The sequence below is a fragment of the Oncorhynchus tshawytscha genome, linkage group LG20 (genome assembly GCF_018296145.1).
Source record: "Oncorhynchus tshawytscha isolate Ot180627B linkage group LG20, Otsh_v2.0, whole genome shotgun sequence".
Taxonomy (NCBI): domain Eukaryota; kingdom Metazoa; phylum Chordata; class Actinopteri; order Salmoniformes; family Salmonidae; genus Oncorhynchus; species Oncorhynchus tshawytscha.
Genome location: NC_056448.1, coordinates 46,827,344 through 46,845,014, shown reverse-complemented (window position 1 = coordinate 46,845,014; position 17,671 = coordinate 46,827,344). Strand labels below are relative to the sequence as shown.

The 17,671-nt window shown below is 41.6% G+C and overlaps 1 protein-coding gene across 19 annotated transcripts in view; it reads right to left on the bottom strand.

Moving 5' to 3' along the window:
- Positions 1 to 17,671, bottom strand: part of tcf4 (transcription factor 4) — a 417,619-nt gene that overhangs the window by 11,812 nt on the left and 388,136 nt on the right. For all 19 annotated transcript variants that reach the window (XR_006079479.1, XR_006079480.1, XM_042302739.1 and 16 more), the window contains one exon: positions 1,096 to 1,246. Coding sequence is in view for 17 of the 19 variants with exons in the window: in XM_042302739.1 (XP_042158673.1) it covers positions 1,096 to 1,246 (151 nt within the window). In the remaining 2 variants the exon portion in view is untranslated. The remainder of the gene's footprint in view (positions 1 to 1,095; positions 1,247 to 17,671) is intronic.

The window sequence follows — 17,671 nt, the reverse complement described above, 5'->3', positions numbered from 1 at the left end:
AGTCTGAATCTCTGTTTATAGGAGTTGTGATGCCTATCCATTTACCTGTACAGCTGACCAGCTGATACCGCCTGTAGTACTGCAGGATACCAACTGTAGTACTGCAGGATACCAACTGTAGTACTGCAGGATACCGCCTGTAGTACTGCAGGATACCAACTGCAGTACTACAGGATACCAACTGTAGTACTGCAGGATACCAACTGTAGTACTGCAGGATACCGCCTGTAGTACTGCAGGATACCAACTGTAGTACTGCAGGATACCAACTGTAGTACTGCAGGATACCGCCTGTAGTACTGCAGGATACCAACTGTAGTACTGCAGGATACCGACTGTAGTACTGCAGGATACCAACTGTAGTACTACAGAATACCGCCTGTAGTACTGCAGGATACCAACTGTAGTACTGCAGGATACCAACTGTAGTACTGCAGGATACCAATACCAATAGTTGTTTCATCATCATGATCATCTGGGGTTGGGGTCTGAAAAACTCTGATTGTATCATTCCAGGCGGAAGGGGGCTATAAACGCAGTGATGTCACAGCGTTTATCCTGGATGGTGCATCTTGGGAATGAGGAAGTGGGGGCCTTCTCTGGTGTGTGAGAAACAGCTAAAACACGGCTCAAGTCTGTTGACAAGTCTGGATTTACCCAAAGGAGAAGAACTTCGGAGAAAACTATGAATGATTGATTTGATTCATTTGTTATTAAAGTATGTGTGCATTCAACCAAAATCTACGAGCGCTGTGAGTGTTGGAAAGGTTTTTAGCAAATTTAAAAGTATGTCTTTGTATTTTACTGTCATAAAGTCTATGTAGTTGCAGAACAATGTTGCAGATAGTTAAGTCTCTATAATAATATAATATAATAATAATATCTATAAGAATATATTTGAGAATGTATTTCACTTTGTGAGTTATCCGAGTCTTTTGTTTGTCTAGTCGTTGTTTATTCATTCATTTAGCTGTCCCTCAAATCACACTGTTCACTTCATCAAAATTCGTTGTAAGCGGTATTTAAATGAAGTGAGCACTGTGGACACGGCTACCTAGATTTTAACCTATCAATAGATGTGATCTAGATCTTGACCTATCAATAGACTTGAGGTCCTTGTTGTCAGGCTCCTCCTTCTTGGTCTCCATAGACCTGGCGTCCTGTAGGTTCTCATCCCCCTCATCCTCCGACTTGATCTCTGACGAGACGGACGAGGCACTCTGGCCCTGGAGACCACTGGAGAGAGCTGGGGAGAGGGGGGGTGGAGAGAGTGGAGGAGAGAGGGGGGGTGGAGAGAGTGGATGGGGAGCAGGAGGAGAGGGGGTGGAGAGAGTGGAGGGAGGGGGGTGGAGAGAGTGGAGGAAGAGGGGGTGGAGAGCAGGAGGAAGAGAGGGTGGAGGGGGGAGAGAGAGGAGACAGAGACCTTCATTACTTTTCTTTTCTTTGCCAAACAGCAGCCCCGCCATTCAGTTTGTTCTTTTGTAAACATTTGGCAGCTTTCAACACACCAACATTCATTAACCAGCTTTTCTAACAATAAGGTATATTATGTTATTATTACAGTTATTACGTTATTATAACAGTTATTATGTTATTACTACAGTTATTACGTTATTATAACAGTTACTATGTTATTATTGCAGTTATGTTATTATTACAGTTATTACGTTATTATTACAGTTATTACATTATTATTACAGTTATTATGCTATTATTACAGTTATTATGTTATTATTACAGTTGCTACATTATTATTACAGTTATTACATTATTATAACAGTTATTATGTTATTATTACAGTTATTACATTATTATTACAGTTATTACATTATTATTACAGTTATTATGTTATTATTACAGTTGTTATGTTATTATTACAGTTATTATGTTATTATTACAGTTATTACGTTATTATAACAGTTATTACATTATTATTACAGTTATTATGGTATTATTACAGTTATTACGTTATTATAACAGGTAGTACATTATTATTACAGTTATTATGTTATTATTACAGTTATTTTACGTTATTATTACAGTTATTATGTTATTATTACAGTTATTATGTTATTATTACAGTTGTTACATTATTATTACAGTTATTATGTTCTTATTACAGCTATTACGTTATTATTACAGTTATTACATTATTATTACAGTTATTACATTATTATTACAGCTATTACGTTATTATTACAGTTATTACATTATTATTACAGTTATTATGTTTTTATTACAGTTATTGCATTATTATTACAGTTATTACAGTTATTACGTTATTATAACAGTTATTACATTATTATTACAGTTATTATGCTTTTATTACAGTTTTTACATTATTATCACAGTTATTATGTTATTATTACAGTTATTACATTATTATTACAGTTATTATGTTATTATAACAGTTATTGCATTATTATTACAGTTAATATGTTATTATTACAGTTATTACGTTATTATTACAGTTATTACGTTATTATACATGTTATTACATTATTATTACAGTTATTATGTTATTATTACAGTTATTACATTATTATTACAGTTATTACGTTATTACTACAGTTATTACATTATTATCACAGTTATTATGTTATTATAACAGTTATTACATTATTATTACAGTTATTATGCTATTATTATTTATTGCGTTATTATTACAGCTGTTACATTATTATTACAGTTATTACATTATTATTACAGTTATTACGTTATTATTACAGTTATTACAATGGCTTCTAATCCCTGACCGGATCTTTTATTCCTGTGTCTGAACATGATTTTGTCATGACTTCAGTACCATTTGCTTGATTTTGCAGATCCATGACTATGGTGTATCGTAATTCGCTAGCTAGCTAGCCAGCGTTAGCTACCTAGCTAGCAGGGTCTAGTCTAGTCCAATGGCTAGCTGGATGACCAGTTCAGACAGTTATGTCCATATGAGATTCAAGGCCCTAATAAGTGCCATCGTGCAGAAATACTGTTTGATGAGCTAGTTAAGTTAGCTAGCAAGGTATACCAGTTATCAAAGAGGATGCTAGCTAGCTTTGCATGCATGGCAGGACCAGTGTTGTGATAGATGGTAGGAACGGTCTTGGAAGCAATAGCAGGCCATTCAGCCAAACTACAGAAAGTTGTCAAGCTTGTTGCGGAACGAAGAATTTCTACTGTGGAAACTTCAACTACATCAAGATAAGGGCACTTTAGGTGAGCAAAATGGCGGAGCACATTGATAATTTGGATAAGCGCGAACGCAGATGCAATATCCGTGTGGTGGGACTCCCGGAAAATACTGAAGGGACACATTTAGTTAAACTCTTTGAGGAATGGATTCCTGGCAACCTGGCAACCTGGCAACCTACAAATGGATACTAAGGCTGGACGTGTGAAACTGGATCGAGCCCATCGATACCCGGTCCCAACCAGCGCCCACGACCAGCGGTCCCAACCAGCGCCCACGACCAGCGCCCACGACCAGGGGTCCCAACCAGCGCCCACGACCAGTGGTCCCAACCAGCGCCCACGACCAGTGGTCCCAACCAGCGCCCACGACCAGTGGTCCCAACCAGCGCCCACGACCAGTGGTCCCAACCAGCGATACGACCAGTGGTCCCAACCAGCGCCCACGACCAGTGGTCCCAACCAGCGCCCACGACCAGCGGTCCCAACCAGTGGTCCCAACCAGCGCCCACGACCAGTGGTCCCAACCAGCGCCCACGACCAGCGGTCCCAACCAGTGGTCCCAACCAGCGCCCACGACCAGCGGTCCCAACCAGTGGTCCCAACCAGCGCCCACGACCAGTGGTCCCAACCAGCGCCCACGACCAGTGGTTAGCAACTTCATCGACAAGCAGCGCGTCACGGATGCAGAAAAAACACCGGATCTGACGGTAGTCAACGCCAAGATCCAAGGGTCTTATTCTTCAATGATTACTCCACAGCGGTTGTATGAAGACGGAAGGCGTTTGATTGATAAGGCGAAGGCTCAACTCAAGAAGAATGAAGATGGACTACGCACTGCTGTTCCCATACACATTGAAGATGATCAAATCAAATGTATTTGTCACATACACATGGTTAGCAGATGTTAATGCGAGTGTAGTGAAATGCTTGTGCTTCTAGTTCCGACAATGCAGTAATAACCAACGAGTAATCTAACCTAACAATTCCAAAACTACTACCTTATACACACAAGTGTAAAGGGATAAAGAATATGTACATAAAGATACAGTAGATGAATGAGTGATGGTACAGAATGGCATAAGCAAGATGCAGTAGATGGTATGGAGTACAGTATATACATATGAGATGAGTGATGGTACAGTATTACATAAGGATACAGTAGATGGTATGGAGTACAGTATATACATATGAGATGAGTGATGGTATAGTATTACATAAAGATGCAGTAGATGGTATGGAGTACAGTATATACATATGAGATGAGTGATGGTACAGTATTACATAAGGATACAGTAGATGGTATGGAGTACAGTATATACATATGAGATGAGTGATGGTATAGTATTACATAAGGATACAGTAGATGGTATGGAGTACAGTATATACATATGAGATGAGTGATGGTACAGTATTACATAAGGATACAGTAGATGGTATGGAGTACAGTATATACATATGAGATGAGTGATGGTACAGTATTACATAAAGATACAGTAGATGGTATGGAGTACAGTATATACATATGAGATGAGTGATGGTACAGTATTACATAAAGATACAGTAGATGGTATGGAGTACAGTATATACATATGAGATGAGTGATGGTACAGTATTACATAAGGATGCAGTAGATGGTATGGAGTACAGTATATACATATGAGATGAGTGATGGTACAGTATTACATAAGGATACAGTAGATGGTATGGAGTACAGTATATACATATGAGATGAGTGATGGTACAGTATTACATAAAGATGCAGTAGATGGTATGGAGTACAGTATATACATATGAGATGAGTGATGGTACAGTATTACATAGGCAGGATGCAGTAGATGGTATGGAGTACAGTATATACATATGAGATGAGTGATGGTACAGTATTACATAAGGATGCAGTAGATGGTATGGAGTACAGTATATACATATGAGATGAGTGATGGTACAGTATTACATAAGGATGCAGTAGATGGTATGGAGTACAGTATATACATATGAGATGAGTGATGGTACAGTATTACATAAAGATGCAGTAGATGGTATGGAGTACAGTATATACATATGAGATGAGTGATGGTACAGTATTACATAAGGATACAGTAGATGGTAGATGGAGTACAGTATATACATATGAGATGAGTGATGGTACAGTATTACATAAAGATACAGTAGATGGTATGGAGTACAGTATATACATATGAGATGAGTGATGGTACAGTATTACATAAAGATACAGTAGATGGTATGGAGTACAGTATATACATATGAGATGAGTGATGGTACAGTATTATATAAGGATACAGTAGATGGTATGGAGTACAGTATATACATATGAGATGATGGTCAACGGAACGCCTAAGAAGCTTTACACACATGAAGAGGCTGCTGGGTGTATTGACTCTCTCGGGATAAATAACTTTACGCTGCGCCTTCGCCGCATTGGATAACTTTTTGATTCAAATCTAATCACGAAGCAGTGATATGAGTTCTCAAGTGCTCTTGTTCAGTAACTGCCACCGTAGCTCAGACTGAGATCTGTGTGAATCTATATTGGTGCCCAGCTTGGTCTTAGGTGGTCTTAGGTGGAAGAGCCTCAATCTTCTTTTATTGATTTTCATATGTATGAATGACTAGACTATAGAGTGGTTATGCAGACTACACTGGAGAATTGAAATCCTCTGTTAGCTAGAAGGGAAAACCCCATTGTTATTACTGATTCTGATGGAAACCATTTATATGAAAATAAATTAGTCATTTAATAAGTGTTATGCAAATCTTTACGCCTCATTCTAAAACCGATGGAGGAGTTATTTTCTACGATTGATCTCCCGACTATCTCCGAAGAACAAAGGTCTCCCCTCAATGCTCCTATTACCAAGGAAGAGATCATGTTGCAATTGAGAATCTGCAAAATGGTGTTGGCTCCAGGGACCAGACGGGTTCTGTAGTGAATTCTATAATGTCACGTTCTGACCGTTATTTCCTTTGTTTTAGCATTATTTAGTATGGTCAGGGTGTGAGTTGGGGTGGGCAGTCTATGTTTGTTTTTCTATGATTTGGGTATTTCTATGTTTCGGCCTAGTATGGTTCTCAATCAGAGGCAGGTGTCATTAGTTGTCTCTGATTGAGAATCATACTTAGGTAGCCTGGGTGTTTAGGGTTTCACACGTTTCTAGTTTTTTTATAGTCAGTTGTTCATGTGTACGTTTACATATTAAAAGAACCATGGACGTTTACCACGCCGCATATTGGTCCTCTGATCCTTTTCTGAAGAAGAGGAGGAAATCCCTGACCTATAAGGAGTTCTATGGACTGATCATTGAGCCATTGCTTGCCATGTTTAACCACTCATTTTCAGATGACCGTCTCTCTCAAACGCTGAGGGAAGCATATCACTTATTCTCAAAAAAGGGGAAATGCCCAGAGTCTTGTTACTCGACCAATTGCTCTTCTGAAGGTGGGATCGAAAATTGCTTTCTAAAATCCTAGTCACACGACTAGAGGACTTATTGCCGCTAATTGTGAAAAGGGACCAAACTGGCTTCATTAAGGACCGTAACACATGTAACATTGTCCGGCGGCTTCTTAATGTTATTCGAGCCTACCAACCAAGTGCTGTGGATGGTCCGGTGCTCTCCCTAGATGCTGAGAAAGCATTTGACCGTGTGGAGTAGTCCTACCTATTCTTTGCTCTAATTAAATTTGATCTAGGTGACAACTGTACAATAATTTCCATTGTTTTATAACAGTTTCACTTTAAATAATATTAAATAAATAATAATAAATAAATGTATCACTAGTCACTTTAAGCAATACCACTTTATATAATGTTTATATATCTTACATTACTCATCTCATATGTATATACTGCATCATATACCATCTATTGCATCTTGCCTATGCCGCTTGATCATCGCTCATCCATATATTTACATATTCTTATACCATCCTTTTAGATGTGTGTGTATTAGGTAGTTGTTGTGGAATTTGTAAGATTACTTGTTAGATATTACTGCAGTGTTGAAACTAAAAGCACAAGCATTTCGCTACACTCGCATTAACATCTGCTAATCATGTGTATGTGACCAATAAAATGTGATTTGATTTTGATTTGATAAAATGGTGTAAGGTTTAAAATGACGATCATCAGGCGGCTGTCCTTACTAATGGGCTAAGGTCAAATAGCTTCTCCACACACAGAGGTACCAGACAGGGCTGTCCTTACTAATGGGCTAAGGTCAAATAGCTTCTCCACACACAGAGGTACCAGACAGGGCTGTCCTTACTAATGGGCTCCACACACAAGGTCAAATAGCTTCTCCACACACAGAGGTACCAGACAGGGCTGTCCTTACTAATGGGCTAAGGTCACATAGCTTCTCCACACACAGAGGTACCAGACAGGGCTGTCCTTACTAATGGGCTAAGGTCAAATAGCTTCTCCACACACAGAGGTACCAGACAGGGCTGTCCTTACTAATGGGCTAAGGTCACATAGCTTCTCCACACACAGAGGTACCAGACAGGGCTGTCCTTACTAATGGGCTAAGGTCACATAGCTTCTCCACACACAGAGGTACCAGACAGGGCTGTCCTTACTAATGGGCTAAGGTCAAATAGCTTCTCCACACACAGAGGTACCAGACAGGGCTGTCCTTACTAATGGGCTAAGGTCACATAGCTTCTCCACACACAGAGGTACCAGACAGGGCTGTCCTTACTAATGGGCTAAGGTCACATAGCTTCTCCACACACAGAGGTACCAGACAGGGCTGTCCTTACTAATGGGCTAAGGTCACATAGCTTCTCCACACACAGAGGTACCAGACAGGGCTGTCCTTACTAATGGGCTAAGGTCAAATAGCTTCTCCACACACAGAGGTACCAGACAGGGCTGTCCTTACTAATGGGCTAAGGTCACATAGCTTCTCCACACAAAGAGGTACCAGACAGGGCTGTCCTTACTAATGGGCTAAGGTCACATAGCTTCTCCACACACAGAGGTACCAGACAGGGCTGTCTTTTGTCCCCTCTCCTATTGGTGCTCGTTATGGAACCACTGGCCTATCAGAGTAAGGCCTGCTATACACTGTCTGACGTTCATCATAAAATAAGCTTGTATGCTGATGGAGTCCTGATATTAATCTCTTCGAGACTTCAATTACATCTCTTGTTAATATTATTGAATTATTCAGTGTATTCTCAGTTTACAATATTAGTTTAACTAAATCAGAGGCTATGCTACTTCACTCTGTACCTACTACCTCTTCCCCTTTCCTTTTAAATGGCCTCCCTCAGGTTTCATGTATCTGGGTATATTTGTAACTCCTAAGTTCCAGCAAATGTACAAAGCCAATTTTGTTCCCTTGTTTGATTCAATAAGACAGGATCTGGAGCGCTGGAACTCACTTCTGATTTCATGGTTGGGTAGAATATCCCTCTTGAAAATGAACATTTTATAAGACAGGGTCTGGAGACTACTTTACCCAATCCCAATGATCCCAGTCTTACTTTCCATCAAGGTAATACAATATTTAAATGGCTGGTTATGTTTCTTCATATGGAGTAAACACAAGCCAAGACTTGACAATATTGCAGCCTCCAAGTTCTATGGGTGGCTTGGACCTGCCCAATATTAGGCTTTATCAGTGGTGTGCCCACCTTTGTTATATTTCTGATTGGATCACAAACGATGACTCCTCTATTTGGTTAGACATTGAGACTTCACTTTCAAAATACCCCTTGCAGGATCTTTTCCTTTTCAGAAGCGTCAAGTCTGTAAAAGGTAGCTGCAATAACCCCATTACATTTAACACACTTAAAGCATGGAGGTCAATTTGTTTTTTAATTGTGGGGAAGGGTCAAACTAACCTCTGCTCTTACCCCAATTCTTAACAACCCAGACTTTGTGCTATGATTGCTGGATGATGGCTTTAACATATTGGCTTGATAAGGGCATAGGCAGACTAAATGATTTATTCGTTGATAAGATTGTATTGTCATTTGAGCAGATGGTTGGGAAATATCGACTCCCAAAGCAGGAATTTTTCAGATTCTTACAAGTAAAGGCATTACATCTTGAAGAGCACCACCTTGATTGGCAACCCTGCTGTGTCTATCATCGAAAGAAAATGTCTGTAAATTTGTTTCATGATTCTTCAAGGTTCCTTTTCTACTGTTAACACACAGAGGGTGAAACGAGTGTGGGAGAAAGAATTGTCTGTTACTATTGACGAGGAAATGTGTGGAGGACATTTGGAGATACGCAAAAAAACAATATCTATCTGTAATCGTACTAGAGCAATCCAATTAAGAATAATACACAGACCACAGACATGCTTTCAGGTCCTCTCCCTCTTCTCCTCAGTGTCTTAAATGTAAGACTCATACAGGCACCCTAACACACTGTTTATGGTCATGATCCAAGCTACAAAGATACTGGTCTGGTGTTCAGCAAGAAAATGAAAAACAAAATCCCGGTGGTCGACCTAGAATTGGAGCCAGTTTCTTTACTGTTAGGTCTCTCCAGTAGGCATGTTACTTCTGTGGCTACGAGGAGGCTTTACAATCATCACAGTGAGGAAAAACATCCTCTTACAGTGGATTAATGAACAGGTCCCCTTCTGTAAAGGATTGGCATAAGATACCATTTCAAAGGGTCCCATTGGAATATGTGACATTTACATTACATTCTAAAACAGATCAGTTCTACAAAGTGTGGGAACCTCATTTAAATCACCTAGAAGTTGATTCCTCAGCTGTTATGCTGCAAGGATTTACTTAGAATGGTGGTTGTTTACCTGTCTCAAGATTACACTGTACGTTCCATATGTTGGGACCTAATTCCTTTATTTAAACTGAGCTTTTGTTTAATTTCTGTCTGTTTTTTTTGTTGGTTTCTTCGTTATTCATATTTTATCTCTTAATAATGGAGAAAAGGGTGAAATTCCCCCCAAAATACTTTTAAAATATCTATATCCCCTCACGAACGCGCATTCTTCTGCCTCTTCTGTAGCAGGTGTAAAAGAAACACAGAACGGAAAAGTAGATGCGCAATGGATTATGGTTATTGTAGTTAATTACCATGTTTTATGCACTAAACTATGTAGAATATTAGATTATTTGAACTACAACATCACACAGTTCAGGCTGGATTTTATTTTACCTTTACTTAACTAGGCAAGCCAGTTAAGAACAAATTCTTATTTTCAATGATGGCCTAGGGACAGTGGGTTAACTGCCTGTTCAGGAGCAGAACGACAGAAATGTACCTTGTCAGCTTGGGGATTTGAACTTGCAACCTTCCAGTTACTAGTCCCACACTCTAACCACTAGGCTACCCTGCCACCCCAAGCTAATTAATCTGATTTATCTCTAGAGAAACTACAACTCCCTACTAGAGGTCGACCGATTATGATTTTTCAACGCCGATACCGATTATTGGAGGACCAATAAAAAGCCGATACCGAATAATCGCCTGATTTTTTAAAATGTATTTGTAATAATGACAATTACAACAATACTGAATTAACACTTATTTTAACTTAATATAATACATCAATAAAAATCAATTTAGCCTGAAATAAATAATGAAACATGTTCTATTTGGTTTAAATAATGCAAAAACAAAGTGTTGGAGAAGTAAAAGTGCAATATGTGCCATGTAAGAAAGCTAACGTTTCAGTTCCTTGCTCAGAACATGAGAACATACAAAAGTTGGTGGTTCCTTTTAACATGAGACTTCAATATTCTAAGGTAAGAGGTTTTAGGTTGTAGTATTCATAGGACTATTTCTCTCTATACCATTTGTATTTCATATACCTTTGACTATTGGATGTTCTTATAGGCACTTTAGTATTGCCAGTGTAACAGTATAGCTTCCGTCCCTCTCCTGGCCCCTACCTGGGCTCGAACCAGGAACACATCGACAACAGCCACACTCGAAGCAGCGTTACCCATCGCTCCACAAAACCCGCTGCCCTTGCAGCGCAAGGGGAATAACTACTCCAAGTCTCAGAGCGAGTGACGTTTGAAACGCTATTAGTGCACACCCAGCTAACTAGCTAGCCATTTCACATTGGTTACACCAGCCATTAGGCTGATAGGCTTGAAGATAAACAGCGCTGTGCTTGCGAAGAGCTGCTGGCAAAATGCACGAACGTCCTGTTTGAATGAATGCTTACGAGCCTGCTGCTGCCTACCATCGCTAAGTCAGACTGCTTTATCAAATCATAGACTTAATTATAACATAATAACACACAGAAATATGAGCCTTTGGTCATTAATATGGTCGAATCCGGAAACTATCATTTAGAAAACAAAACATATATTCTTTCAGTGAAATACGGAACCGTTCCGTATTTTATCTAACGGATGGCATCCATTTATTTTAGCTAAATATGCAGGTTTAAAAATATATACTTCTGTGTATTGATTTTAAGAAAGGCATTGGTGTATATGGTTAGGTACAGTCGTCCAACGATTGTGCTTTTTTCACAAATGCGCTTTTGTTAAATCCTCCCCCAGCGTTGCATCGATTATATGCAACGCAGGACACACTAGATAAACTAGTAATATCATCAACCATGTGTAGTTATAACTAGTGATTATGATTGATTGTTTTTTTATCAGATAAGTTTAATACTAGCTAGCAACTTACCTTGGCTTCTACTGCATTTGCGTAACAGGCAGGCTCCTTGTGGAGTGCAATGAGAGGCAGGTGGTTAGTGCGTTGGACTAATTAACTGTAAGGTTGCAAAATTGGATCCCCCGAGCTGACAAGGTGTCGTTCTGCCCCTGGACAAGGCAGTTAACCCACTGCTCCTAGGCCATCATTGAAAATAAGAATGTGTTCTTAACTGACTTGCCTGGTTAAATAAAGGTAAATTAAAAATTTTAAAAAATCAGCGCCCAAAAATACCGATTTCCCATTGTTAAGAAAACTTGAAATCGGCCCTAATTAATATGCCATTCCTATTAGTCGGTCGACCTCTACTCCCTACTACATCACACAGTTCAGACTGGATCTGATTTATCTCAAGAGAAACTACAACTCCCTACTACATCACACAGTTCAGGCTGTATCTGATTTATCTCTAGAGAAACTACAACTCCCTACTACATCACACAGTTCAGACTGGATCTGATTTATCTCAAGAGAAACTACAACTCCCTACTACATCACACAGTTCAGACTGGATCTGATTTATCTCAAGAGAAACTACAACTCCCTACTACATCACACAGTTCAACTACATTTATCTCAAGAGAAACTACAACTCCCTACTACATCACACAGTTCAAGGCTGGAACGGATTTATCTCAAGAGAAACTACAACTCCCTACTACATCACACAGTTCAGGCTGTATCTGATTTATCTCAAGAGAAACTACAACTCCCTACTACATCACACAGTTCAAGGCTGGAATGGATTTATCTCAAGAGAAACTACAACTCCCTACTACATCACACAGTTCAAGGCTGGAACGGATTTATCTCAAGAGAAACTACAACTCCCTACTACATCACACAGTTCAGACTGGATCTGATTTATCTCAAGAGAAACTACAACTCCCTACTACATTACACAGTTCAGGCTGTATCTGATTTATCTCTAGAGAAACTGTGAAATATGCACATTGAATGCACAGAAGAAAACTCAATAGAATTCAAATAATTGAACTGAAGTTGGTCAATTAGTTGTTTAAAAAAGGGGAAAAAATAAAGAATAATCGGTTAATTGTTCAGCACTAAGAAATGGAAATACTGCATACTTTGTAATATCAAATGCCTTCTTACACTTTAAAAGATGAAACGAAGCTCACACTCAATCCATCATGAATACAAACGATCTACAGTACGTAGGTTCCTACATGCTGAGTATAAACAATGAATATAGACACCCCAAAAATAGATTAAATGGGCTTGTCATTCACACAGTACGGATGACAAATCAAGTGCATTTGATCCAAACATGGGAATACGAGGACATGTAGTGGTCACCGGGTTTCGTCACACCTAGCTATCATAAATGTGTATCCAGTTGTACTTTTAGTCGACGCTCTCATCCTCAGGTTGTGTGGTCCGTGTCAGAGCGATTAGGATTAAGGGCACATCAACAGATTATTCACCTAGTCGGCTGAGGGATTTGAACCAGCAACCTTTTGATTACTGACCGAAACACTCTTAACCGCTAGGCTACCTGCCGCCCTAAATTAGCTAGGCTACCTGCCGCCCTAAATTAGCTAGCGATGTTTCCCTTTCATAAGCTTGATGTTGGGTGCGGCTCCTGTCCTACGCAACAATAAAAAAAACTACTGGAGATTTTATGCACTAGCATGCAATGCAATGAGATATATTTGAACACGATGGGGTATTTACTTTGCAACATGTCTTGTCATCGACTAGAACAATATAATTGTATGGAGCTGTGCATATTTGTACCGCTGTTTGTGTACCCCTCTACTAGCTAGCTAGCTAGGGCAGTTCAGTCCAGTACTAGAGAGACAGTCCATTCTGCATGCCTTCCTGACTTCGATACAATTTGTCATCATGTATTTGTGCATGCACACTGGTAACTTTCATAGCTATCTTGTTAGCTAACTTAGCTAGCTCATTAAACAGTTATTTTTTTTATATTTCTGCACGATGACACTTATTAAGCCTTGAATCTCATAGGGACCTCACTTTCACCAGTAGTCATCTAGCTAGCCACGTAGCCAACAGGGCTGCATCGGTTTCCATTGGACTAGAGCTAGCTAGGCTGGCTAGCTAGGTAGCTAACACAAACTGATTATCATGTAGCAACCTATGCTGACTAGCGTTGCTAGAATGCTAAAGTTAGCTAGCTAGCTAATGTCGATACACCATAGTCTTGGGTCCACAAAATCTTGCAAATGGTACTCATGACACAATTATGTTTTGACATTGTAGTGGCTATTGATGTTTTGGTTGTTTGTTTTATTCTTAGTGACATTGTGAATCTTATATTTTTGATTTAACTGCTGGTTTCTAATCCGGTTTTGACAAAATGTGTTAAGTCCCAATTTCCTACGAGATACTACAAGAATTTGGGCACTCGTGGAGACGGAGGCTCAGACATAAAAGATCCAGTCACGGATTAGGCGTCTTAAATGTTTCGAAAATATTCTGATGGTCATTTGAAGGACATGTCAAAGTGAGATTATTTTAGTGCCAGATAGGCACTGCTTTTATCTCTTAAATCATCAGAAAGGAGAGAGAAATATGACTGGAAAATAAAAACAACATTGGTGCAAACCCCGAAAGAGTAAGGATTAATGTGTGTGTGTGTTTGGCATGCCTGCCTCTCTGAAAACAGTGTCTACCAGGCACACTCATCTGGTTATCACGGGAGGAGGGAGGAGGAGGGAAGAGAGGGGGAGACTGAGGGAGTGTCTGCTCTGGAGACAAAAAAGGGGTTTGACTGTATGGTCTCACAGTGCCCCCCCCTGCCCCTTCTCCCTCCTCCTCCTCCTCCTCCCCCATCTCTCCCCTCCTCTCCTCCCCCTCCTCCCCCTTTACTCCCCTCTCCTCTCCCCTTTCCCCCCCCTCCCTCCTCTCCCCTGCCAGCCCCCCTTCTCTCCCCTGCCTCCCCCTTTACTCCCCCTCCTCTCCCATTCCCCCTCCTCCCTCCCTCTCCCCCTCCCTCCTCTCCCCTGCCTCCCCCTTTACTCCCCTCCTCACCCTTTTCCCCTCTTCCCTCCTCTCCCCCTCCCTCCTCTCCCCTGCCTCCCCTTCACTCCCCCTCTTCTCCCCTTTCCCCCTCCTCTCCCATTCCCCCTCCCCTCCTCTCCCCCTCTCCTCCCCCTCCTCTCCCCTCCTCTCCCCCTCCTCTCCCTCTCCTCCCTCCTCCTCTCCCCCTCCTCTCCCCCTCTCCTCCCCCTCTCCTCCCCCTCCTCTCCCCTATCACTATCCAGATGGAGAATATAGCTCTCTGTTTGTTTGACGTCATTCCATGGGCCTGTGCCAACATCCCTGTCAACGTTAAAACACTGTTCCCACACTGTCTCACAACACACACACACACACACTTTCACAAAAGAGGCCCCTCATCTCGCAGACTTCCTCAAAATGCCCTCAATGGCTCAATCACAGAGAAGAAAATAAACAAAATGGCTGACTCTCTGTATCTGACTCTCTGTATCTGACTCTCTGTGTCTGACTCTCTGTGTCTGACTCTCTGTGTCTGACTCTCTGTATCTGACTCTCTGTATCTGACTCTCTGTATCTGACTCTCTGTATCTGACTCTCTGTGTCTGACTCTCTGCGTCTGACTCTCTGTATCTGACTCTCTGTTTCTGACTCTGTGTCTGACTCTCTGCGTCTGACTCTCTGTATCTGGCTCTCTGTATCTGACTCTCTGTATCTGACTCTCTGTGTCTGACTCTCTGTATCTGACTCTCTGTATCTGACTCTCTGTATCTGTCTCTCTGTATCTGACTCTGTGTCTGACTCTCTGTGTCTGACTCTCTGTGTCTGACTCTCTGTATCTGACTCTCTGTATCTGACTCTGTGTCTGACTCTTTGTGTCTGACTCTCTGTGTCTGACTCTCTGTATCTGACTCTCTGTGTCTGACTCTCTGTATCTGACTCTCTGTATCTGACACTCTGTATCTGACTCTCTGTGTCTGACTCTCTGTATCTTACTCTCTGTATCCAACTCTGTATCTGACTCTCTGTATCCGACTCTCTGTATCTGACTCTCTGTATCTGACTCTCTGTATCTGACTCTCTGTGTCTGACTCTCTGTATCTGACTCTCTGTATCTGACTCTCTGTATCTGACTCTCTGTATCTGACTCTCTGTGTCTGACTCTCTGTATCCGACTCTCTGTATCCGACTCTCTGTATCTGACTCTCTGTGTCTGACTCTCTGTATCTGACTCTCTGTATCCAACTCTGTATCTGACTCTCTGTATCTGACTCTCTGTGTCTGACTCTCTGTATCTGACACTCTGTATCTGACTCAGTTGTGTGTACAACCAGAAGTTTCTAGACTACACCAGTGACCAGACAAAGGACGGGAGCACTCAGCACAGCAGCTGCATTGGAAGTGGAGTGGAGGACTCAGCACAGCAGCTACGTTGGAAGTGGAGTGGAGGACTCAGAACAGCAGCTGCATTGGAAGTGGAGTGGAGGACTCAGCACAGCAGCTACGTTGGAAGTGGAGTGGAGGACTCAGCACAGCAGCTATGTTGGAAGTGGAGTGGAGGACTCAGCACAGCAGCTGCATTGGAAGTGGAGTGGAGGACTCAGCACAGCAGCTACGTTGGAAGTGGAGTGGAGGACTCAGCACAGCAGCTACGTTGGAAGTGGAGTGGAGGACTCAGCACAGCAGCTACGTTGGAAGTAGAGTGGAGGACTCAGCACAGCAGCTGCATTGGAAGTGGAGTGGAGGACTCAGCACAGCAGCTACGTTGGAAGTGGAGTGGAGGACTCAGCACAGCAGCTACGTTGGAAGTGGAGTGGAGGACTCAGCACAGCAGCTACGTTGGAAGTGGAGTGGAGGACTCAGCACAGCAGCTACGTTGGAAGTGGAGTGGAGGACTCAGCACAGCAGCTACGTTGGAAGTGGAGTGGAGGACTCAGCACAGCAGCTACATTGGAAGTGGAGTGGAGGACTCAGCACAGCAGCTACGTTGGAAATGGAGTGGAGGACTCAGCACAGCAGCTGCATTGGAAGTGGAGTGGAGGACTCAGCACAGCAGCTACGTTGGAAGTGGAGTGGAGGCCTCAGCACAGCAGCTAATTGGAAGTGGAGTGGAGGACTCAGCACAGCAGCTCCGTTGGAAGTGGAGTGGAGGACTCAGCACAGGAAATATACGGGAAATAGACAGTAAAAAAAAATCCATATTTTTGTCCAGGGCAAAACGGGATACAGAAAAGGTACAACACTGTTTTTAGTAGCTACTAGTCCTCTGCAGCCAGAGGGAAGGAGACCAACGTAACGCCTCAGACTCAGAGAAGACACATCCTGCTGCAACACTTTAACATACACTGGGAAGTTTTAGTACACGTTATCTATAGTTGTACTCTCAGCTGTCACTGTAGTGTGTGTCTGTCTCTGTAGTGTGTGTCTGTCTCTGTAGTGTGTGTCTGTCTCTGTAGTGTGTGTCTGTCTCTGTAGTGTGTGTGTGTCTGTGTCTGTAGTGGGTGTCTGTCTCTGTAGTGTGTGTGTGTGTCTGTAGTGTGTCTGTCTCTGTAGTGTGTGTGTCTGTGTCTGTAGTGTGTGTGTGTGTCTCTGTAGTGTGTTGGTGTGTCTCTGTAGTGTGTCTGTCTCTGTAGTGTGTGTGTGTCTGTGTCTGTAGTGTGTGTCTGTCTCTGTAGTGTGTGTCTGTCTCTGTAGTGTGTGTCTGTCTCTGTAGTGTGTGTCTGTCTCTGTAGTGTGTGTGTCTGTCGCTGTAGTGTGTGTCTGTCGCTGTAGTGTGTGTCTGTCTCTGTAGTGTGTGTGTGTCTGTGTCTG